Genomic DNA, 23,714 nt, shown 5'->3' with positions numbered 1-23,714 from the left:
TGCGCCTCAGCCTAGTGAGCCTCGCAAGGCGCAGCCGCTCACTTCCACCTGCCTGGCAGCACGGCTCTTACCCCGGAGACGCTGGCTTCCTTTTGAGAGAGACATTCCCTAGCCGTCTCCTCTCGACGGAGTTCTCCCTTCCAACATCTTGACATCGTGCGTCGTGCGTCGTGGCGACTGTGCAAGCATGGACGCGACGAAGCGAAGCCAGCCTCATCCCATCGTCGAGGAAGCCTTCACAAAATTTGAGGCTCTGGTTGGGGCGAACGATGCACGGTTGTTTAAAGCAACGACCCTCGCGGACGTGCGAGAAGCTGCGCGCATCATTGAGCGTGATCAGTCGCAAAGAAGATGCCTGCGGAACATGAGACGGATTGAGCCCCTCTTTGACGCGTTACAGTTGCTAGGCGGCGCCATCGAGACTTTGTGCCAAGGGACTCCATATTTGTGCTTCATCTGGGTAATTCATCCTCCAACTTCCAAGGTTCCTTCCACACTGAACTGACACCTCAAAAGGCTCCTATCAAACTTCTTCTGCAAATCGCAGATGAGTACACCAATGCCTTTGACCAGCTCCTCGATGCCTATCGTCAAATAGCGCAGAATCTGCCCCGCCTCGGCCGCTTTGGGGCTGCGTTCAAGGACCAAGATGACTTTCAAGCTGTGCTCGCCGAGATCTACAGTGATATTCTCGAATTTCATTCGCATGCGTACAAATATCTACGCCGTGGAGGTGAGCTTATTGGCCTCGCAAGTGCAGACAATACGCTGATCCTCACTCACTCGGCTAGGCTGGAAATGCTTGTTCGATGCGTCCTGGAACAGTTTCTCTCGCCGCTTCAACGCGATCCTGCAAAGACTAGCAAGAGGTCGAGATCTTATCGACAAAGAAGCACAAGGCTTTGCTATCCTCGAAGCGAAAGCTTTTCGTCAGCAAGTTCTTGAAGAAATTGAACGCACGGAGCAAGAACGTCAGGATTGGCAATTACGCGATACCTTTGCCTGGCTCGACCTTAAAGGCCAGGACCGCGAACAGAACGACTTGTTCGAGTGCCGATCTAGGGCTCGCAACCCCGGCACCTGCGCCTGGATCCTGGAAAACTCTGCCGTTCGTTCGTGGCTCGACCCTGAGGACAGCCGGCCTCAGCTCTGGCTGCGTGGGAAACCAGGCTCAGGTGAGTATCTCATATGCTCTTTGCCTTCGCTGGGATTGTGGCTTCCTCGAATGAATGGAGCCATTGCCAGGAAGTCGAGAGATGTTGCCGGGTTTGTTTCAGTGGTCTCGTAGCATCTGGGAGCCTCTAGATTTCCATCGAGCTTCTCACGCCGAGTTCAAGAGTATCCTCTTTTTTTGGGCGAGACATGAACGTCGCTTTGGGATGTTTCCGCGGCAGAAACTTTCTGACCACCTGAACATGCAGGGAAAACTACTCTCGCCACCTTTCTTTACGAGAATGCCCCAATCCCTCCAAATGCGACGATGCTGTACTGTCTGTGCTCCTATGGCTTTGCCAGATCTGAAGTCAGTGTTTGCGGGCTGGTATTCCGCTCTCTCATCGCCCAACTCATAAGAAAAGATCGCAGCCTCCTGCCGCATGTCTACGATAATCATGTGAAGACTGGAAATGTACCGTCGGCCACAAAGAGCAAAGACCTGCTGAAAGATCTTCTCCGAGCTTGCGGCCCCACTTTCTTGATCCTTGATGGCGTCGACGAGTGCGATGGGAGCCATCAACGGCAACTTTTGTCGGATCTTCGCGCTTTTTTCCTCCCAAACAAGAACACTGACGAGGGCCATCTGCCCATCAAAATCCTGATCTGTTCGCGAGAAACAAAGGAGACTATGTGCCATCTTAAGAGAGTGCCTCAAGTACTCTTGACGAAAGAGAGGGTCAAAGTGTCGAAAGATATTAGTTTGTTCGCGAAAGAAAGCCTCTCTCCACTGAGAGGCCGATTTAGTGGGCCAGTGGTTGACGAGATTGAGGAAAGTGTTGTTGAGAAAGCTGACGGTAAGTCCCTTCAGTACCCTGACCACATGTGCTCACTTCAAAGCAGGAATGTTTCTGTGGGTGCAACTGGTTCTAGACATGCTATTTGACCAACATAGTGTGGAGGACTTGAGACAAACATTGGACGAATTGCCGTCAGAGCTCCCAGGGGTGTAAGTTGCATTAACGGTACTGCTATGCTACTTACTAAGGGTTCCACGCAGATATGCCTCGATACTCAAACGCTTGCACGGCGCTTGTAACTGGCAACAAAAAGCCGATTTGCAACATATTCTCGGCTTATTGGCCTTCTCTTATCGTGCGCTAAAGGTGCATGAGCTGTGTGACCTCGTCGTCTTCAGGAAGCGCGATTCTCTCAATGACAATACCAAGCTTCAGAAAAGCATTCTGGACATTTGCAAACCGCTCTTGGAGGAACATGAAGACCACACTGTCCGATTTGTGCACTTTTCTGCGAGGGAGTATGCATTTTCACACCTTGAGTATACCGTGATGCTGATTTTTGCCAGGTATCTTTTGCATGAACACAGCGGTCCTTATCTTGACCGCCAGCAAATCCATCTCAGTTTTACACAGTCATGCATTCGATATCTGATAACCTGCCAACCTTTTACTGTGCAGCCTCTAGCCCTTGGGACCCGGGCCGATATCGTGAAGGGATTTCATGATATATTTCCGTACGTGGATCAGTTCTGGACAATGCACTTGACCGAGTCCTTTAGAGCTGTCTCAGATTCCCTTCCAGAAGAGCATGTTCATTCGCGGCAAAAGATCCAGCACCTTCTTCTTACGTTACTGAGAGTGTTTCAAACCTATGGGCCAGACCAGCTTAATGAGGAACACTATGGTTATGGCGGTTCGGAACGTGGGGCTTTGCCTTTGAAAGTCTTGACCCTTGGAGACTTGCCGGAACCTATTCTTCGTCACATTGACTTCAAGAAGAGATTTAAGACAAGACACGCAGATGCCAACCCGACCACTGTCTGGGTGAAGGCGTCCACCGCGCAAGACATTTCGAAGGATCCAATATCACTCAGCTTTGCATTCAGTCGCTTTCAAGAAGAGTTCGAGGCTTTACTGGCGCATGAATCAACTGACCTGGGCATTAAAATTGGCGTCGGCCTCGCCGAGATACTCGACTTCAAGAGTCGCCATAGCTCGGGGGCATACCTCTGCCGCTGGCGGGGATGTGTGTCGGCATTAACTGGATTTTCGAGTGCGGCGGAACGATCGACCCACGAAATGAGCCACGAAGAACGATTCCGCTGTCATGACCTTGCTTGTGACTTTTCTGTTCGAGGATTCACTTCCAAGGCCGCACTTCGGAAGCATGTTGAAAGATATCACACCGTCTTGGGTGACATTGTACTCCCCCCTTTTCCTGGGAATAGGTCTTCCACGAAAGCTACATCCTACAATGGTTACCCACCTCGTGCCAAGCTGACGGGTCCTGCCTCTTTGACGTACGAAGTCCCGAATACCAACAAAGATTCAAGGGACTCTTCGGACTCTGTGCATCCCTGGAGTGGCAGGATTCTCGCCGAATCCCTGGGAATGGATTCTGCGCCGCTCGCCACCTCTGCGCCGATACTTGACTACACTCCGCTAGTATCCCCCTCTCTGCTGCCTTACGCCTCTTCACAAAATGAGCTACCTGATTCTTCGCTGCAAACCCCCTCTGTGCCGATTCCTAACGGCACACGACTTCCGGTACCTGGTCCGCTACAAAACCCTTCTGTGTCAATTCCTGACTACAAAGCGGTACCTGGTTCTCTGCTACCATCCCAATATTACCCGCTCTTAACTCGGCCAGGTCGTTCTTCTCCACCGCCCATGCTCCCTTCCTCAAGATCAGGCTCTCCAGTTGCACCAAATGCGTTGAACCTTGCCAGCATTGTCCCACCACTACGTGACCATACCCCCGATCCTGATTTTACCCTATTCGATGATCTGGGCGAGAACTCGGCGAAACATTGGCTTACAATGCCGCCTGACGAAACCGAAGCGATTATGGGCCAAGGATTGGGCGGCATCGGTTCGATGGGCAGTCAACTCGACGTGGACGCTTCTCTCAACCGGGATTGGAGCCCGGGGGAGTTCCATGACGATGCCACATATCTGGATTATATGAAAAGAAAATATCGCCCAAAGCCTTTAGACGATGCACCGAGACTCCATAGCATGAAGCTCTTCCCGGAGGGGCCTATGAAGAAGTCTATTGGTGGATTGCCTCGGGCTCCCTCCAATCTTGCAAACCTCCTCAATTGATCCTGGGACGCGAGGCGCATGGTATCGTGCGAGGGGGCCAGCCAGGATATCCATGTTACACAAAACATTGAGCGGGTTCAACACGAAGGCGCTCTGGGCGCGTTCCTGTCGGCTAAATACTGGAGACAAGAGCAAGCTCCCAGCTAAGAGAAAATAGTACAGTGGAGGTACAGAAGTCAGTATGGCAGACGGGCACTAAATTTCTTGTCCACAGCTGAAGAGTTCCCGGTAATGAATCCTTGTCTACTCTGCTTGTCTCGAATGGGACCACGATGATGTGCAGCCTTGGAGCTCTAGCCGCCGTTCGCAGGGTTCACCATGCAGTAGTCGACATTGTGCACGCTGGTGTCGGGGTTGCCAGCCCACGTAGGGAAAGGATGCGCCTTGCCACTACCGCCGAAGACGGCAAAGGTGAAGATAAACACCATCACTATTTCAAATGCTGGTTAGCTGGGAGAACGTGGGCAACGTGGCAGAGACTGGGGTGCCGGTGAAAGCTTACCTTGCGTTCCGCCATCGAGAGCCGCACTCAGAAGGTAGTTATACTTGACGAAGAACTGGGGCTTGTATTTGCGTAGGTAGAACTGCGAGATGAAGCCGACAATGTAAAACGACGTGAATGACGAGTTGATGCCCGTGAACAGGTTGCCGACGTACCACAGGATGATCGAAGTGTTGAGGTACGAGAAGACCTTCCATGGCCGGAAATAGCGGTGGGCAAGCCAGAAGGGCAGCGGGACGAGGAACCCCAGCAAGAAGGCAATGGTCACCCACTGGTATTTGGCCCCGATGCTGTACATCTTGTCGGCAATGCTCCACGAAATGGCCAGCGTGTTGAAGATCTGGATGTTTTGACCCGACCAGATGTTTGAGCCCTGGATGGCGAGCAGGATCGGTCTCTGGTTTTCGACAATGTCGTTCATCATGACCCAGTTGAAGAGCGCTCCGAGGAGACAACCCACAATCTGGACGACGAATGTGATCCGTGGCGGTAGATGAGAATACTGTGCAAGCTTCATGTCCTTGGCGAGGAGTTGCCCTTGTTGCAGCGTGTTGAAGGTGTAGCAGGTAAAGTACAAATTTGCAAGCGGGCGGTGAGGGAAGAGATAGCCTGCAATCATCTGGCAAATCGGCTGCACATTGAACTGGAAGCCCGTGAGGCCCATCTGCGCACCCAGGAATAGGAGAAGAAGGAAGGTGAAGATGACGGCGAGGAGGAAACCCCATCCAGGCAACGTCGAGTGCATGCCATAGAGACAACCAAGTCCGATGACCCAACTAACCAGGGCGACACAAGCCCACCACCAATTTGGAGATTCTAAATATTTGTTCTGCATCATCAGCTTGTAGTGGGGATCCAAAGTGGGATCGTTGTACTTGCGCTCCAGACGCTCTTCGGGCGACTCCTGGTTTTGCCAGAATTTCCATGTACGGGCACTGAACAGCCTCCGCAAATTGGACGGAGAAGCCCATTCCCAGCCAGCCTTGAGGTCGTTGCGATTCCAGATGAACATATGTGTGAATGCCGCAGTCATGCCCATATTTGAGGTGATGAGATAAACAATGTACGTACCGGTTAGCTGAGGCAGTCCCTCCTGGGCAAGTTTCGCAGGATCAATGGTGAAATCCGAGTTGAGAATCGCAGACTGGTTGTAAACGACATAATTTGTCGAGTTGGATGTCCCGCTGAAGAGCTCCTGCGACAGGAACGGAAGATTGAACGATCCCCAGACGTTGCCATAGTAGATACCCATGAATACAACATAGCAGCCGACGATTCCGATCATACAATTGACCAGTGAATTGAGTGGAAACCACATCGGAGAGAATACGGCGATGATATAGTTCCAATCGAGGCAGAGTGACAGAAAACCTAGTCCTTCATCCCCGGACGCGCCTCCGAAAAGATTCGTAAACACCAGACTGTCTTGTTTGGCAAGGCAGAAAACCGAAACACCAGTGAGCACAGGGAAGATGTACTCGGGTAGTATTTCCCAGATGAAGATAAGGCAAAAGGCGATATAGAACAGCCTTAGCTTTCTCTGTGTCTCCCTTTTATCACGGTGTAGAGTTTCGAGAAGGGTCGCGACTGGCAGGTTGATAGGCCACAGCATCCTGGTGGGAAACACAAGTACATCACGAAGGAGGCCAGCGAAGCCGAATCCGATCAGCTGCGAGGACATCGTGACAAAGATGCCGGCAGCCTTGTTTGGGAACCCACCATAGAACAAAGCTTGCGCAGCCAATGCTTGTGTGGATTGGGCTGCTTGAGAGGCGGCAGATGCCATGATGGTTATTGCTGCATGCTCCTTCTGATTGAAAGGGTGGGGGTTGAGGTAGCGAAAAACCCCTTTCCGCGGAATGAGGCTAGCCATAGCTTCGCCGAGAATGTATGCGATGACCGTCAAGAAGACCACAGACACGAAAATGGTCTGTGGTTTGAAGAAGAAGATCTCTTGCAATACGGCGCCGAAAATTGACAGTCCACATCCTGATAATGTGTCAGATAAGACATCTCCAAGCGGTCCAGCATCCTCTAGAGAAGACGGATAACAGCGAAGGGCTCTTACCCAGGAAGGCGACACGGAATGTCCACGGATTGAGACTCGGATCATCCTGAACATGAATGACTTGAGTGACTAGGTCCTCTGCTGTAGTCGGAGGTTCCTTAATATGAGCGACACCATCGTTGTCGGGGTCATATGCAGGCAAATGCTCTTCCAGGATGTCCACTGACTTCACGTCAATAGCGCCATCAGCCTTTGAGTCCACGGGACTCTTGACATCCTTCTTGGTATTGCCACTGGACGACGAAGCCCCGACCGATTCAAGTGGAATGCCATCAGTATCGGTGCGTGTAAAGCCAGGTCGTTGTCGAGGATCCATTTTGACGTCCGCTATCCGCCAGAGTCGGAGGGAGACTGGCAGGAGCAGTGCGACGAATTTCCAGAACACAGAGAGTAACAGTGATATGTATGTCTAGAGAGTTATTGGGGACACAGAGCCAACCCGGAACCCAAGCCCCGCCGTTGCCTCACACTGCAGTTGTCAGTCAACGATCAAGCATCATTTCGTCACCTCCATGTAACAGTGATCGGCGAGGAAAGAACCACAAAATCTCGGCAAGCACGATTGTATACCCTGCAATGCTCCATCTTGCTACACCAGGATTGGAAGGACACGTTGGCTCCCACCCCGATTCTTGTCTGCTCGAAATGACGGTTGCAACGTTGATCCGCCATGATGCGTGACCATTCGCCCGAGTTGGTAATTTGCTGCATCCCATTTCTTTGTAGTTATGGATAAGATCAAGTAACTTTGGCGTCTCCACGAGGAATCGCTGTCGATCCACAAGCTTTGTGGCTTCCAAAGAGTCTTTCATAGTGCAAAGCTTGGCAACGCACAGCAAAGCTTAGCGAGCTTATCTTTCACTACTTAGGTACGGTAGGTTCAGTCAACCGTTCTACTCGTACGCCATACTGAAGTGGGACATACCTAGGTACCTAGTAGATCAGCCACCTAGTACATTAGTGTGTAGATCCCCTGTCGAGACCGTCTCGTGGCTCCACGGACAGACCCTCAGTAGCATCGTCAATTTGCCTTTTGTCAAGCGTCTCGGGCACTGCCAGCCCACGCCGAGGTATGCGTGCAAGATGGAATGGGTCAGCTGACAAGTTGTTTGTTACATATGGTCTAAATATTTGCAAGAGGCGAGTCTCCGCATAGTTTTCATATTGCCATACGCCCTGACCTAGTCTCATGGACTAGGAATAATCAGGAGGAAGGCTCTCCTAGCACGCCGTTGAACAATATTCCTCGATATCCCACGACAGGTTTCGAGACCTAGGTTGTTCGTGTTATCAAACTGTGTCAAAAACTCCACCATCGACCGATCAACCTCCACCTCCGCAGGAATTTGCAAGGGAAACGGTTACAACGCCGAGAAGGCCCCCTGTCCCGCGTATCCGCGTATCCATGTCACCCACCGATAACTCGGTCTCTTATCCAGCTACGAGTCGAGAGCCGCTACGACTCTCTCTTTACAACCTATCCTCAGACCCAGCAGAGCTACAATATCGTCATGATTCCAAAGAATTCGCTCGGGACATTGGCCGGAAGTTGTGGCATGAGGATTGACACGATGCGCTGGACTCAACTTTCTTCCACTGTATGACGAACCAGGGAGAATAAGGGATGCGACTGTACGGGCCTTTGTGGCACATTTAGCCTCAAGGATTGAAGGCAGGCGTAGGTGGTCCCACAAGAGTTATTCGCTTCTACCGAGTAGTTTGTATGCAATTGCCAATTTGGATCCCTAGGCGTCTGATACCCATTGAACCTCCAGCTGATGCGTGGTGCCCATCTATCATGCATTACGCTTTGATACCCCCACGCGCCGTTGCTTGAGCCTCTGCAGAGGAGGGTTGCAGGAGACAGCTCGGCTCTCGCCATTGAACGTGGCATCCACAGTGACGTCCACCGCCGATCCCCAGACGACAATTGCAGCGGCTCTTTCTGGTCAGGGAACCTCATCCAATCTCCAATATATATGGAATCACCAATCGTCTCCCTTCACTCTCGCAACATGATCCTTGATCCACTGCATGATTATGCCATCAGTCTTTCTCCGAACAGCGGGCTCTGTCCACTTTGACCCGACTGCATAGATGTGCAGTTGGGCCCATTCGATGATCAACTTGCATTCCACACCTGCAGCGCGACACAGCTCAGCCCATTTCTCAGAGTCATAACGAGCGAATTCCGCTCCACCGGTAAAGATCAGCTGCGGGCTCAGTCCCTCGAGCGCTTCTGGCCGATGATGAAGGGGGTTGACTTCTGGCGAGTCAGGGGGAACGCCACCAACAAACAGCTTGGCAAGTGCCGGAACTGCTTCATTAGCAATCATGAAGTAGTCAGTCTCGACAGCACCATTTCCTCCTTGGTATACCTTGCAGTTCATGTCCAGCCATGGTGATATCAGCACTGTGGCGGCAGGCTGTGGAAGATTGAGCGTTTTAAGGTCCAATTCCGCAAGTAGGCTTAGTGAGCCTGGGTAAATCCATCAGCACAAGCAACAATATCATGGTTCACACATCGAAGTCGCACCTCCAGCCGAGTCGCCCATAAAAACAATGCGCTCTGGCCGTATATTCTGGTCGAGAGCATATTTGTAGACTTGAAGGAAGGCATTCTTCTGTGCCGGATGACTCTCTTTCACCGACAGTGCTGCGCGACGTGTCAACTGGGTTGTTCATATACGGTCGCGGCAGAAAAGCTTACGATATTCAACACTCAGGAACATGAGTTCTAGATTCTCCTTGAACGCCTCTCGGATCCACCGCTCCATGTAGTTGATATACATTCTCGCTTCACCACGCGCATAGCCACCGCCATGGGCGTAGAGTACCAGACATTGTTGCCGTGTCGGCGTCGGGACCGCAAATTCAGCAAGCTCCCGAGAGCCGGGGATCAAATAGGCTGGGACGGATTCATCGATCTTACGAGCTCGGCGGAGGGACAATCTGCCCACTGGAAGCCGGTGGGTCAGGTCCGGGAAGGTCAGTGAGGCCGACCCCAGATACGCTCGCTGAAGTTGGATCCGGAGAGACTGATATACGGGGAAGTGTGGAAGCAAGGCTCGTCGCAAGAGTAACAGCAAGACCTGGACCAAGAAGGAATAGGAAAAGATAAGACCGCGTAGAGGATGTTTCAATAGCATGAGCAGGAGCTTCATCATGGCGGCAACTGGCTGACAATAGTTCCACAGCTAGGTATCTAGGTATGTTGACTCAAACTTTTGTACTCCGTAGCTGTTGGGAGATGTGCACCTGATGGTCTTGCTCGAATATGATTGATGCTTTGACCTGCGACCACTCTTCTTGGTCACCTTGATGTCGGCGCCATAGAGTGGGCGGGGGGCTCGGGATTTGGAGGTAGATCTCACTGTCCTCGGTAAACCTGGAGTTGGAGTCTGTGGGGGGGGATACGGCATACGGAATGTATAGCCTTGCCAGCCCCGCAGCTGGGCCCTTGCATCATTCCCCTGGGACTCGAATCGTACCTAGGTAGCCAGTATTAGAGGCCACTAGTTGAATGCTATACTCGCCCAATACTTCTTCTACTAGTACCTACCTAGGTATTAGCTTACAAATAGGCGCATCCGAATTCGGTAACTTTTGCAATAAGGTTTCCATTCACTCGCGAGCCCCAATAAATTTACAACGCGTTTTCTTCCTTTGACATCAGAAGTCTCCCATCAATGCTGACTTCCCCTCGGAGCCCTTATTGGCATCGAACTTGAACGACTCGTGAAGATCTAGTAGCTGAATTGCTCATCAATGGTCAACAGCTTTGTGCGCCGACAGCCGGCCGAGAGTCAACGGGTCTGTTGGTGACAAAAATGGTACATCGTGGTCCTGCGAGAGGATGCCGAAGATGCAAAGACCGCCATGTCAAGGTAGAGTCATGCCATGGCAGATATGTCAAAGACTAACCACTAATGTCTGGATTAAAGTGCGATCTAACGTCACCACGATGTCAGCAATGCTCCAGATTGGGCTTCGATTGCCCTGGCTACTCTCACCCAATTGATGTCGTGCTCCGGGATCAGACCGCATCTGTCGCTTTGCGTTTCCAGAAATCCAACCCAGGCACGGTTTTGCGTTCGTCCAGGGATGAGTCGCGCCAGATACTGGCGCCACCCAAAGGCATGGCACCATGTCTAGAAGCGCAGGCGCTCGGCTTCTTTTTCTCAAAAACAATTTTCACCTCAGAGAGAGACTGGCGAGCGAGTCACGGCCACTTTGAACTAATCATGCCACTGTATCATACAATGCCCGGCGGCGGCTCTCCGCTTGCCGATGCTGTGTCATGGCTTGCTATCTACATGATGGGAACGTGCTCCAAAGGAAAACCATACGCCTTAGAAAGTGGCCTTCTGGCAAGAGTTATCAAAAGCGTCCGCCAAGCGATTGCAGATGCACTCGCGAGTCTCAAGGACGAGACCTTGAGCGCTGTCATGCTTCTGGAATTTGGAGAATACCTGTTCGGTCGAAGGCATGGAGCGGCCATGCTTCCTCCCATGTCCCACCAGAGGGGGGCTGAAGCTCTCATCAGAAAGCGAGGAGGCTTGAATTTCAAAGACCACAACGCACTTACGTTGCTGGCTGCTGTGCGAAATAATGCCGTCAATTTGGCGCTGGATGACGGAAAAGGGACAGTCAATTGGGACTTGTGGAGCATTCAGGCCGACATCGAGCGGCTGGGCCAGTCCTGTACTCCTGCAATGCAACTCGACGCCCACGCTACTAGCGTTGTAGCTCTCCGGGCCGAGTTTGATCGGGAGAGCGCCTTGCTATATACCGAGTCCGTCCAAATCATGCGGGAGAGGTTAGTCGAACTTCTGAGTCGTCTATCCCTGTGGGAATATCAAGCGCCGAAAGATTGGACGCCTCATAAAGCCAACCGTTTTCAACATTGTTATCCTTCACAAGATATTGCATATCTTTTCATTCAGTATTACCTGCTACGATTTGAAACTATTCAGCTGATGCAGGAATTGAATGCAAGAGTGAAGACTCCGGACCGTTCAGGGCATCAATTTAATCATGCTAAGGATGTGGTCAACAATATCGTGGCAGCAGAAGCTTCGCTTTTGACCAAAGGGAAACCATCCGTGAAAGAATGTCTCGAGACATGTCCTGATAGAGTGGCCGGGATGCCACAAGCTACAATCCAGCAATGCCTGGCATCTACGAGGGGTGCCCGGCTTCTTGGAAAAGTCCTGACTCGACTGGAAAACGACTTGCGGAGAGCATTAACCGCTTCAGAAATACCGAAGGCAACTTCTACCGACTATTCCGTCTACTTGAATTGGGTGAGGAGGGAAAGACAGACAATCACGGATGCTCTTGGGGCCTGAGGTGCAGAGATGGCTCAACCGGAGAGAGCCAAAGCAGCCCGTTATAACCCAAATGCTGGCCAGCCTACTCGTCCAAAGTCACCACGATCTTCTTCGCGCTGACACCTTCGGCAAGCAAATTGAGGCCTTTCTGGATGTCACCCAGATTCGATCCAATGACCTGCGCATCCGGCTTGCACTGAACAGCTCCCGAGGCCAGACCAGGCTCTAGGAAGTTCTGCCAAATATGCTGGCCAATGCCTGATTTTTCGACATTCACGGTAAAATTCGTTTTGATCACCACGCCGTGCTTGACATAGTCTCCCACAGGCAGAACAGCCGCGATCAGCTTTCGACTTCCACTCCTGTGGAGTATTTCGCAAAGGGCCATAGTAGTCTCTTTCTGTGATATAGCGTCATACGCCCCGACAATTTCCTTGCCCTCCAGATCGGCCACAATCTCATCCACGACACTGCCACTGTGACGGTCGTAGCAGCGGGCTGCCCCAACCGACTTGACCAGCTCGTGATTGTGTTGACTTGCGACACCAAATACCTCATACCCTGCGGCGGCGGCCAACTGCACACCGGCAAGCCCAATAGCACTGCTCGCGCCCCAGATCAATAGTGTCTTGCCTTGCCCTCCATTTCCAGGAGGCATTTCGAGCCCTAAGGTGGTGCTGTCGAACAGACACGACGAGGCAGTTGTGATGCCGACTGGGAGGACCACCGCTTCTGTGAATTTGATATGATCTGGAATTCTGGCCAGCAACGGTGGGCTCAGGACGACGTGATGCTGGTACCCAGCATATTTGTTGGCAACCATTCGATTCGCCCTGGCGAGGACGCGGTCTCCCGGCTTGAACACAGACGTCAGAGCCGACCCGACTTCTTCAACGACACCGGCCACTTCCGACCCCAAGATGCTTGGGTATCCAATTACTCGGACCCCCAGTCGCTGGACGGATATCTCGCCTGGGTTGATGCCAACTGCTCTGTTCCGAATGACAATCTCGTTGGCAGAGGGGTGGCTGTATGGAGCTTCTTCGACGACAAATTCCTGTGCACCTTTGCTTTTCAGCCAGGCGGCATGGTTGATAGGGGCCATGTTTTTCTTTCGAAAGAAAACCTTTACAGGTTCTAAGGAGAGGTACTGAATTTTGAAAGACAATATGAAGATGTAGATTCTACGTACAGCTGAGATAGTGGCATTTATACATCACTTCCCACCCCATTTTGAGGATGTCTGGCTACTTGCTCGTGGATGCTTCGATTTCTAAGCAAAACAGCCATTTAGAGACAGCGGGACTGCCTGAACCCCCGCCTACGGAGTAAGATAGACATTGTCACATATGTCCGTTCATCCGTCTCCTGCACACTGGGGGCGGACAGAGACAACATCCAAGGGACAGTAGAAAGGTGGGCCCCGGATACTGTGCAACGATTGGATGGTGACGGAGCGGCTCTCAAATATTGCCAGTTTAGGACTAGGGTCAGGCGATGCTGGTAATGCACCATATCACTCATTTCTGGAGTAATTCGGCAGCAAGGAAGTGCCTGGGTGCGGAGGCATGCGCGTATCCAGTAGCATCGGATGTGTAATCAGAGTCGCCCTTCGATCCGCCAGGTAAAGGATGCCTCGACCTGGGACAACCAGGACAAGAGGAACGAAGAACGGTCACTTCAAAGAGACATGTCGCTAGAGATCTGTTCAAACGTTGGAAAGCACAAATGGCGAACGACTTGCTGCGTGGTTCTTGTGTGGCCATGCGCTCTCCAAAGGACGCGGTTCATCGAAAACAGCTGACCTCGTTGAGATACCAAGGAGTTCAAACAAGCCGTTCTCGAGCGGGAAGTCGTAACTCCGCCAATTGAACCAATGCAAGCACCGCACGCTTTCAACGGCTCCAGCTGTGCATGTTTATGATGCAAAAACACCGGCATATTTCCCCCTGAGCCTTCTTGCATAGTGGAAATAGAAGGCGCGGCGTTCTGGGCCCGAAATGCATCCAACGCCACATAAGACTACAACCGACTTCTGATCGCGGATGCCTGTGCACGAGCCCTCTCTTGGTCTCTCAGCATCCGCCGCAGAATCTTGCCGGAAGCACTCTTGGGAATCTGGTTGACGAACTCCACACCACCACCCAGCCACTTGCTTCTACTTTTCTTTTGGCGCACGAAGTCTTGCAATTCCCGTGCCGTCTGAGGATCAGGCTTGGCCTTTTCGCTCAGTACGACGAAGGCCTTTGGCAGCTCTCCGGAATATGGATCGGGAATACCAATGACCGCAACGTCGACGACCAGCGGATGGCCAAGCAAGAGATCTTCCAGTTCGGCTGGAGCGACTCCTACGCCTTTGACCTGCGGCGTGTCAGCTGGCTTTCCTGGACCCCACTCGACTCGAGAAAACCCACCTTGATCATCTCTTTGAGCCTGTCCTGGACCAGAAGGAGACCACTAGGCAGCATGGAGCCTATGTCACCGGTGTGTAGATATCCTTCTTGGTCAAACGTCTCTGCTGTGGCGCTCGGATTATCAAGATATCCCATCGTTACCTGAGGGCCTTTTGCCCAGATCTGCACAACCGTCAGCCACAATATTCAAGATGCATAATGATACATAATGGGGTCCCGCCACATCCTTTGCTTACCTCTCCGCTCTCGCCTTCTTTGATTTCCTTCCCAGTGTCCGGGTCCACTATCTTCAACACTGTTTCCGGAACGACGGCACCAACTGTGTGAGCGTTCTCATAGGTTTGCAATGCCGGTGGTGTTAGTGTCAGGGCACTGGTGCTCTCGGTCATTCCCCATGCCTGCCGTATCGCGATATGCGGGAACCGCTTCGCAAGTTTTTCGACGATCTCTTGGGCCAGAGGCGCAGCCCCGGTGTTGAATTGCTTCACCAAAGGCAAGGTATGGCTGGCGGCGATCGGGTCATTGACCAGTCTGATGAGAAGAGCTATCGATCGAAGAGTGGGGTGAGTTGCTGTCCTGCCAGTGCCAAGGAGGGGAAGGATCCTTACGTGGTACAAGCCACAATTCATCGCATTTGTATTTGACTATCGTGTCCATCATGCCCTGCATGTCAAACTTGGGCATCAAGATGACTTCTTGATCGAGGACGATTGGCAGCTGCAAGATCTGAACGAGCCCGGTGACTATAATGGTATTAGTCGCATCCTGCACGAACATTCTCGGAGATGGAACGTACTATGAAACAGTGGCAAGACTCCTAGCAAGACCCTTGGAAGGTCTTGCCGGCCAAGCGACCGCATCTGCATGATCTGGGCGATCACGTTTCTGTGGGATATCATGACCTGGATCAAGTCAGTCATGGCATGGCTGGATCCAAGGACCGGCATGCTTACGCCCTTCGGCCGGCTCGTCGTGCCAGAGGTGAAACTCAGGTACGCGCAGACCTCACCGTTTTTCTTGCCTGCGGGAAGCGTGAAAGGCGCGGGAGCTCCGCCAGAGTCTGGTTCGTCGAGTAAGTTCTTGACTGAAGGCAAAGCGCCAGAAGCCTGTGCAGGTTCCAGAAGGACAATCCGATCCGCGTTAAACGTTTGCGAGACTGCTTTGAGCGAACTCTGATCCGCAAACACCAGCTTGGCTCTCGACGCCTTCAAAATATAGCCTGCTTCGTCCGGGCCATATTCCGGCGAGGAACCAGTGAACACCACCCCGAGTCGGACTGCCGCAAACATCGCGACGGGGTACCATATTGTGTTCGCAGAAAACACGCAAACTCCGTCTCCAGTGCGCAGACCGTATTTGTGGTACAGGATGGTCGACAGACGGGTTGCAAGGCGGCGAATATCGTCGAAGGAGAGGAACTGGTCGGTCGACGCATCGCGAAAGCCTCCTGATGGCCTGACCCCTGGTGGTGAATGTTTCGTCTCGAACAGCCATGACCAGATTGTCACATTGTCGGGTATTGCTGCGAGAACAGTCAGTCCCAAGCTTCCGCAAAAAAAAAAAAATGCACTGCAGCGGTCCTTACGTTCAGGCAGCACCGATCCCTGGTACGGCATTTCGAAAGGACCAACAGCGGCTCTGCTTGTCAGTTCAATTCACCTCTGCTTGCAGCGGGGGATTAGAGAGCAGCCTTCGCTAGGAGAAGTTCTGGATAGATTGAAGGTGCTCGTCCAAACCTGCACATGCGCAAAAACAAAACAAAAAAAAGCATGTGTACTCGAAATTCTGAGATAAACAAATACCAAGCTATCATCAATTCATCACAGAAACAACCCCAACCCCAGTACCTGTCCGCACCCCACGTCAAGCGTGGACACGGCCAGCGGTCCTCGAGACCTCGGAAGCAGCCATATCACATTGTATGGAAGTTGCTCCATGAACGGAGTTGACACGGCGGGACTGACTTGGGCCAGTCTGAGCACCGGCTCTGACTGGCTCGCACCTGGGCGAGGCCCACAAGAGCGAGAGGGATTGAAGGGGGCTGGGCGACTTTCTTGGAGCGATGCTGACTCGCATAAACTGACAACCTCGTTCGGCAATTGGATGGCGATTAATTACCGACACATCAAACCCGAAGGAATTCCTAGAGCATCCCCGGAGCACACCACTGGAAGGAGATATATATCCATTTGCATTGACTTGCCCACCAGAAACACCGAGTTCCGGACGCACGAATCTTGATAATCGACAAGCTGCAAATGATAGCAGGGACAGGAATCAAGGAACTGGAATCCCCGTGGAGTTTTTTTCGTTCCTCACATTCACTTTCTCAGCACCTCGTCAGAATAATGCATGAAATCAGAGGCTTTGTCCCTTATTGATGTCTCGCTAATATATTTTGGTTGTCGGCATTACAGGTGGAAGACTGCGGAGGCCCGAGACTCCAACCGCGTGTTCAGTACCTCCCCAACGTCAAGGGGACGCGTACTTGTAGTGATACTGCGCCTGCGCCTCTTGAACAAGCTTCTCAGTTTCCATGTGCTTTGTCCTGAACTCTTCGTCTTCGAGGAGCCTCTTCTTGAGCGCTTGGTTGCCAACCAAAGGGATCGTGCCTCCCGGGACGGCAAGGCCTCGTTGCAGGGCTGGCCGCGCGTAGAGCCGCTCGAGCCAGGCTTCGACGTTGGGAAACCTGGAAAGATCTATGTGGGTGTAGAGGATGAGGTTGGCCCACCCAGCCAGCGATAAGTCTGCAATCGAGAACTTGCCACGGCCAAGCCCCACGACCCAGTCGCGATCTTGGAGACGAGCGTCGAGAATACCATAAAGTCGCTCCGACTCGCCGACGTAGCGTTGTATAGCAAATTTGTCCTTTTCTTTTTCTAGGTGGACGAAATAGACCGCCTGGCCTTGCCTGGAACAACGGCTTAGTGGGTACTTATGATGGACAATCTTGGGGGAAAGGACTGAGGAAAGAAAATGGAATTACATGGGCCCGATGCCACCGTGTTGCCACGCCATCCACTGCTCGCAGACAGAGTACTCGTCTGAGTCAAGAGGAAAGCTGAACCTGTACTCGGGATCATAGTGGCGTGTCAGATACGAGAGGATGGCGAGCCCTTCAAAGACAACAAAGCCACCGCGGTCGTGATCGATAATGGTGGGAATGCGGCCGTTGGGGTTGAGCGACGTGTACCACGGCTGCTTTTGCGTGTCTTTCAAGATGTTTACGGCTTGGTAGGTATATTCCTTGCCGTAAGCCTCCTTGAGCTCCTCCAGGAGAATGGAGATCTTGAGGCCATTGGGTGTCCCTGGTTTTTCCTATGGTAAGCTGCTGTCGCTTCAGAAGTCTCGGCTTGGTGACTGTTCGAGCGATCTAGCTAGATCATTGCTAACTGGGGCCGATCGCAAGGAATGAGGTTATCACTGACCGAAAGTTAGAAGCTCGATACCTGATTGTGCAATCAGCCCTGTAGGCTCCGCCATCACAGCGACGTTCGGCGCGAAAACAATGTTTGACAGAAGGCGGATAGCTAAAGGTGTTCTCGACTAAATGTAGTCAGGTTTGCACAGATGAGACCAGAAACTCAAGTGGATGGACCGGAGAAGAAGAGATCATAAGGAACGCGAAGCACCGTGTCGTGTAACAGCCACTGGATTGTCTGCTGTCATCATCACTAGGATCCGTGGTTCCTACACTCCAGTAGAGATTCTCCTACAGGGAAGTACAGCCGCAGCAGCCGAATGACCAACTCAATGCCCATTGAGGGACAACAGGGTTCCTTCTCTGAGGCAAGAACCATGCCGCGAGGGAGAGAAGAGACTACAATTGGGAGTCCCACGAGGCGTGTTCGCATATCTCAGTGTCACTTCATCCAATGGTAAGAGGTGAAGGTCCCGGTAGCCGGCCCGCATTTTCCCCTTCAGAGATGATGTGGGTACGTTAGTTAATGCAAGTCCTGTTGGAGAAGTTCACACATTCCCAATTACGTTCGTTCTTGACGCTAACGGTGCTTCTAAGCAATTGGGACCGCCCAACGACGTGATGGGGCCTGCTAGGTATCTCGATGTGACGAACCATGACATTGATGTCGCTTGAAAGCTATTCGAAGGTCTGCTGCTGCTCTAGGCCCTCCGCGGGAAATGCAGCTGAAGGTGAAGAGAACCCCTCTTAGTCATCTTGCATCTCATTGAGGTCGTTTACGGGGCATTCAGAGCGGTGGTGAGAGACACTCTTCTTCAGATCCCTGGAACGCTAAGCGGGGGATGGAATCTTGGAAGGCATCACTACTTCCATCACCACTTCCAGGGACAAGTCGGTTTAGCCTCGACTTTGTCGCGAGGAGAAAATGAATCGCATTGAAAATGCGTCAGACGGACCGCATGGCCCTTTCCAGGATAGGTTGTTCATCCCAACATCACAGTTGTCATGTAAGTTACCTCGAAAGTGGCTGAGGATACTACCTACCGAGGTAGTTAGATACAAGCATGGAAGCCGTGACTTACAACGCCAAGGCACGTGTTCAATCGCATGGGGTTTTCGGAGCGGCATATATCGGCCCGCACACGCCGCCTCTTCCTGTCTGTTCCCTACTAATTCGCCGTGAGACCACCGGTCACTTCAAGTTTCCCGGAGAGACTGGCAAGCACCAGCAAAAGCAGCCAAAGCGAGTTGTAACCACACGACCCAGAAGTCTGTCCAGAATCCGGAATGGCTGGACCATGGGAGAGCTGACAGCTGCGCTGTCTCCAGGATGTTGCCTCCGGCAAGAAGGTACGCTATGAGAAGATGCTCCTGTCCCGTGAATCTAGGCCGATACGCCGGTTTGACGCCGTGCAGGTCAGGAAGGCGGCGGAAAGTAGGTGGTTGGTACAGTCTTTTCCATTCGCGCACAGTATACTCTCCCTTGTTTACGTTGGTTGCCGTGCTTTTGGCTCGGATTAGAGATCATTAATACCTGCATTCGACTTTGCGGAACATATTGGGGCCTGTTTTAGTCAGGATATTCTTGTACCATCGTTTGAGACCATGGTTGAAGTAAAGAAAGTGATCATAGTTGGAGCAGGGCCATCTGGCCTACTTTGTGGATTGATGTTGGCTCAGGCAGGTATTCCAGTGGACATATTGGAAGCCAAAGACAAATTCGATTCTTCTCCACGTGCTCTTGGGTATGGTTCTTCGGCAGTGCAGTATGTCAGCCTAGAGATATCACAGTTGCGTCCAGCTAAATCTCTCTTAGGGTGCTTAGAAGGGCCGGAGTTTTGGAGAAAGTCCGCAAAGCTGGCATCGAGGTGCAATCATTTTCTTTCCGGAAGCTGAACGGCGAAAAAATTGCATCGGTTGCTCGGGCTGACCTTGACAACCCTGATCGCCCTGCCGTCTTACCGATCAGCTTGCTCAATCCTATCTTGAAGGAGGAGATTGAAAAGTTGCCTGGAGCATGCATCCACTGGAAACATAAAGTCATCAACGTGGGTAATGACCTAGAAGGAGCGTGGATATTGGCACAGACACCGTCTGGGCAGCAGAGATTTGCAGCTGACTACGTGGTTGGTTGTGACGGTGCAAACAGTGCTGTTCGACAAGCTCTATTTGGTACGAGCTTTCCGGGCTTTACCTGGGACGAACAACTTGTGGCAACAGATGTACGGTCCCTGTATACGTCTTCCGAGCGAGCTGATTCTGATATTTGACAGATATACTATGATATCGACAAATTTGGCTGGGACGATACGCAATTCATCATCTCGCGCGAACATCACAGTTTGATTGCAAGGATTAACAGAGATGGGCTTTGGCGATTCACATATTCTGAGCTCGGGCATCTTAGCTATGATGATGTCAAGGAACGCCTACCTTTGAGGTTTAGGAAGATCCTACCAGGGCATCCCGAGCCGGACCAGTATAGGATCAGCAATTTCAGTCCATACAAAATGCACCAGAGGTTGGCAGAGCGGATGAGAGTCGGAAGAGTGCTTCTCGCTGGTGATGCTGCCCATCTGTGCAATCCATTGTAAGGTTCCCCTGCTCACTGCTTAACTGGATTCTAAATAGTCAAACAGCGGAGGATTGGGATTGACGGGCGGCATCGCTGATGTTGGCAGCCTGATTGATTGCTTAGTGGGCATTCACACCGGCAGGGCCAACGATGATATCCTCGACAAATACGACGAAATTCGACGGCAGAAGTGGCAGAATTTCACCGACCCTACCTCCACCAGAAATCTACGTCGGGTGACCAACGATGATGAAGAGTCGATCAAGAAAGACCCCTTCCTCCAGTATCTGACTGCTAGCTCAGCTGGTAACAATTCGACAGTTGAGTTGCAAGCGGTATGTGGCATTGAGAACGTGGTGTTGGAGAGAAATTGGTCAAGGTCTGACATTCATTGCAGGCCGAACTAGAGTTGGTGGGCGACATGACCTGTTTCTACGTCAATTGAAGGCTAAGGGTTGTCACAAGGGTCAGATTGCTCCGTTTGAGGACGGGACGAGGACCTGGAGCAGAGCGATTTGGGGACGCAGCCAGAACGGACCTTAGCCTGTTACGCAAACAGTGCATCTGCCTAGTGTTCTGATGCTTTGCGGTGCCCGGCTGGGTTTCTATAGCATCTTCGCGCAAGCTATTATTTTTCGTCTCGCCACAATAAGGAGCCAAGTGAGCACTGAGCCACATCCAGGAGTAGGGCTTGTTTCGGACAGGCCGTCCCAGCAATCGCCAGCCCTGACTCTTGAGCTATAATTTTAGCTTCTTCGTCCTTTGAATATGAATCTGCCGAAGCCTGTCATGCAGTACCACAACTTTATCATCACCAGCGTCCACGAGCACGGGACCAAAGTGGGTGTGGATGTTTCTTAGCTAATACCATCTATCGTCCTTCTTTTCATGATAAATACCCAGGTCATTGATAATTTGGATTCCCGGGTGCTCGACGGTCAAACCTCTGAAGCTGCAAAATAGTTCTTTGCGAACCCCTTCGGAAAGGTCCTAAAAAGCCACGGTGGTTCGCCTGCCGTTTGCCGCGCAGCACCACAAGCCGGCGGCCGGGCTTAGACGGTAATGGTGACACTTTGGCCGGATGTCACATTCTGCAGGTGTATGATGAAGTGTTCTATGGGTACCTAAGATCGGTCTCGTTCAGCCAAAGTTTACTTACAGTTGACATGAAATACCTGGATGCGTCTACATTCGAACCCGTCCACCTTTCGGAGAGCATCAAACAAGACCAAATGACTCCATTTCGAAGCCCGAATCTCGAGATGGCCTACGATGCAGAAGAAATCAAGACACTGGACGGAGCAAAAATGATCACGAGCGCCTATTCCTGGAGCTTTGTCTCAAATCTCTTGATCTTCCTCAGGCAGCACATGATGACGTTAAGCATCCTCCTTATCCTCCTTCGATTCTTCTATCGACGGTACCTGCATCCTCTTTCCAGCTATCCAGGTCCGTTCCTTGCCTCGATTACACGTCTCTGGAAAGTATGGAGTGTATACAGCGGCCACACCGAACGTGATTATATTGCTGTGCACAAGAAATATGGTATGGTGTAATACACAGAGTCGGCTTCTTAAAATCTCTTTTGGTGGCTTCTCCTTTGGGGATCTTCACTGACCATTTACTATACAGGCAAAGTTGTTCGCGTGGGCCCGAATGAGCTCTCATTTGCCGCCCCGGCTGCGGCGTACGATATCTTCACCCCTGGAAATGGATTCACGAAGACAGACTTCTACGCAGTGTTTCCACTGCGCGATATTTTTGGCGAAGTACGCGAATGGAAGCACGCACATATGAAGCGTATGGCCGTGGTGCCATACAGTCTCGCTAGCGTCCAGAAAATGGGTCCCTATATCGAAGACGTGCAGAAAGAATTGATTCGTAAGGTGGGTGAATATGCAAAGGCTGCAAAGCCATGCGACTTAGGTGAACTATTGCACTACTTTGCATTTGACGTAAGGAAGTCGCCAATGGAATCGAAGATATCACTCCCGCTAATGAAACAGGTAGGTACTCGGAGAATTTGCCTTCTCACAGCGGTATGGGTTCCTGGCACAGGAAAAAGATGTTGGAGGCACTATTAAATTCATTGATGACAGTCAACGGTACAACGGTCTAGTCGGACAGATGCCCGAGATGCGTCATTTACTCCGTGAGAACCCGGTGCTACAGCTCCTTATGCAGCTTCTAAGGCCTCGAAAAGTTGCTCAAATGGCACTAAAAGAGATTGAGAGAAGGAAGGAATCGTCCGGCGGTTTCTATGTTTCGAGCAGCAAGAAGGATCTTTTGGGGCAGTTGCTCGAAGCGAGCGCGAAATATCCCGGCAAGCTGTCAGATTGGGATGTGTTTTCTGTGGCCCAGGGTGCAATGTGAGTTTCTTCTCTTTTCGTGGAAACTCTGGGATCGCCGGCTAATTTAAAAAGCGGTGCGGGTGCCGATTCTACAGCATCCACGATGCAATCGTTTGTTTATTATATCTTGTCGAGTCCCGACGTATACACCAAGCTCACCAAAGAAATCCGCAGTGCTGGTCTTTCCGAATATGTCTCATGGGCTGAGGCGCAAGAACTACTGTACTTCCAGGCCTGCCTCTCTGAGACAATGAGGCTCAGGCCAGCTGTTGGTCTTTCGATCCCTCGGTACGTCCCCAGAGGCGGGGCGAGAATCGACGACAAGTACTATCCAGGAGGTACTATTGCGTCGGTCAACGGATGGGTAGTTCACCGCGATCCCACCGTCTACGGAGATCACCCAGATGAGTTCCGCCCCGAGCGCTGGCTTACTGGAAACGTCAAGGAGATGAAAAGACATATGTACCAGGTAAAGTCGCTGTACTCTCTCTCTTGAAGAGATTGGTATACTTACACCACTGGCCACAGTTCGGTGGAGGCGGACATCTTTGCATTGGACGTAACTTAGCGTTGTTCGAGATGAACAAGATCCTTCCCCAGCTACTAGCAAATTTTGATCTCGAGTTAGTCTACCCCGGAAAGCCATTGCAGTCGCATTCCTATTTCTTCGTCGTCCAAAGTGGTTTGGAGGTGATGGTCAAAAGAAGCGAGACATAGCTCGAGGCTGTGTGCTGTGAGATGCGGCAGATCAGAGCCGTCAGAGCCGTGAATGT

At 51.7% G+C, this 23,714-nt stretch overlaps 9 protein-coding genes across 9 annotated transcripts; 4 read left to right on the top strand and 5 right to left on the bottom strand.

The window, feature by feature from the left end:
• Positions 1-187: 187 nt before the first annotated feature.
• On the top strand, positions 188-4,277 carry Z520_02863 (uncharacterized protein; the record flags this gene model as incomplete). Its single annotated transcript, XM_016773376.1, has 6 exons — positions 188-460; positions 517-733; positions 792-1,175; positions 1,422-2,009; positions 2,053-2,161; positions 2,213-4,277. The coding sequence occupies 6 exons, from the start codon at positions 188-190 to the stop codon at positions 4,275-4,277; spliced, it is 3,636 nt and encodes a 1,211-aa protein (XP_016635433.1).
• A 293-nt stretch (positions 4,278-4,570) lies between these two features.
• Positions 4,571-7,163, bottom strand: Z520_02862 (uncharacterized protein; the record flags this gene model as incomplete). Its single annotated transcript, XM_016773375.1, has 3 exons — positions 4,571-4,707; positions 4,780-6,768; positions 6,848-7,163. The coding sequence occupies 3 exons, from the start codon at positions 7,161-7,163 to the stop codon at positions 4,571-4,573; spliced, it is 2,442 nt and encodes an 813-aa protein (XP_016635432.1).
• Positions 7,164-8,832: 1,669 nt separating this feature from the next.
• Positions 8,833-10,014, bottom strand: Z520_02861 (uncharacterized protein; the record flags this gene model as incomplete). Its single annotated transcript, XM_016773374.1, has 3 exons — positions 8,833-9,326; positions 9,384-9,503; positions 9,558-10,014. 3 exons carry the CDS (start codon positions 10,012-10,014, stop codon positions 8,833-8,835), a joined length of 1,071 nt encoding a protein of 356 aa, XP_016635431.1.
• A 1,095-nt stretch (positions 10,015-11,109) lies between these two features.
• Positions 11,110-12,198, top strand: Z520_02860 (uncharacterized protein; the record flags this gene model as incomplete). The annotated part of the gene is made up of 1 exon (XM_016773373.1): positions 11,110-12,198. The coding sequence occupies one exon, from the start codon at positions 11,110-11,112 to the stop codon at positions 12,196-12,198; it is 1,089 nt and encodes a 362-aa protein (XP_016635430.1).
• A 64-nt stretch (positions 12,199-12,262) lies between these two features.
• Z520_02859 (uncharacterized protein) lies at positions 12,263-13,285 on the bottom strand (the record flags this gene model as incomplete). Its single annotated transcript, XM_016773372.1, has 1 exon — positions 12,263-13,285. The coding sequence occupies one exon, from the start codon at positions 13,283-13,285 to the stop codon at positions 12,263-12,265; it is 1,023 nt and encodes a 340-aa protein (XP_016635429.1).
• A 917-nt stretch (positions 13,286-14,202) lies between these two features.
• Z520_02858 (uncharacterized protein) lies at positions 14,203-16,210 on the bottom strand (the record flags this gene model as incomplete). Its single annotated transcript, XM_016773371.1, has 7 exons — positions 14,203-14,541; positions 14,595-14,756; positions 14,831-15,138; positions 15,203-15,337; positions 15,391-15,496; positions 15,548-16,116; positions 16,180-16,210. The coding sequence occupies 7 exons, from the start codon at positions 16,208-16,210 to the stop codon at positions 14,203-14,205; spliced, it is 1,650 nt and encodes a 549-aa protein (XP_016635428.1).
• An 856-nt stretch (positions 16,211-17,066) lies between these two features.
• Z520_02857 (uncharacterized protein) lies at positions 17,067-18,077 on the bottom strand (the record flags this gene model as incomplete). The annotated part of the gene is made up of 3 exons (XM_016773370.1): positions 17,067-17,505; positions 17,581-17,902; positions 18,023-18,077. The coding sequence occupies 3 exons, from the start codon at positions 18,075-18,077 to the stop codon at positions 17,067-17,069; spliced, it is 816 nt and encodes a 271-aa protein (XP_016635427.1).
• A 1,543-nt stretch (positions 18,078-19,620) lies between these two features.
• On the top strand, positions 19,621-21,035 carry Z520_02856 (uncharacterized protein; the record flags this gene model as incomplete). The annotated part of the gene is made up of 5 exons (XM_016773369.1): positions 19,621-19,781; positions 19,832-20,237; positions 20,289-20,605; positions 20,655-20,925; positions 20,988-21,035. 5 exons carry the CDS (start codon positions 19,621-19,623, stop codon positions 21,033-21,035), a joined length of 1,203 nt encoding a protein of 400 aa, XP_016635426.1.
• A 721-nt stretch (positions 21,036-21,756) lies between these two features.
• On the top strand, positions 21,757-23,658 carry Z520_02855 (uncharacterized protein; the record flags this gene model as incomplete). Its single annotated transcript, XM_016773368.1, has 5 exons — positions 21,757-22,135; positions 22,223-22,545; positions 22,601-22,959; positions 23,014-23,410; positions 23,470-23,658. The coding sequence occupies 5 exons, from the start codon at positions 21,757-21,759 to the stop codon at positions 23,656-23,658; spliced, it is 1,647 nt and encodes a 548-aa protein (XP_016635425.1).
• Positions 23,659-23,714: the final 56 nt, after the last annotated feature.

Source organism: Fonsecaea multimorphosa (genome assembly GCF_000836435.1).
Source record: "Fonsecaea multimorphosa CBS 102226 unplaced genomic scaffold supercont1.4, whole genome shotgun sequence".
In the NCBI taxonomy this organism is placed as follows: Eukaryota; Fungi; Ascomycota; class Eurotiomycetes; order Chaetothyriales; family Herpotrichiellaceae; genus Fonsecaea; species Fonsecaea multimorphosa.
The sequence above is the reverse complement of the archived record's forward strand: the minus strand, read 5'-3'. Positions and strand labels throughout refer to the sequence as shown.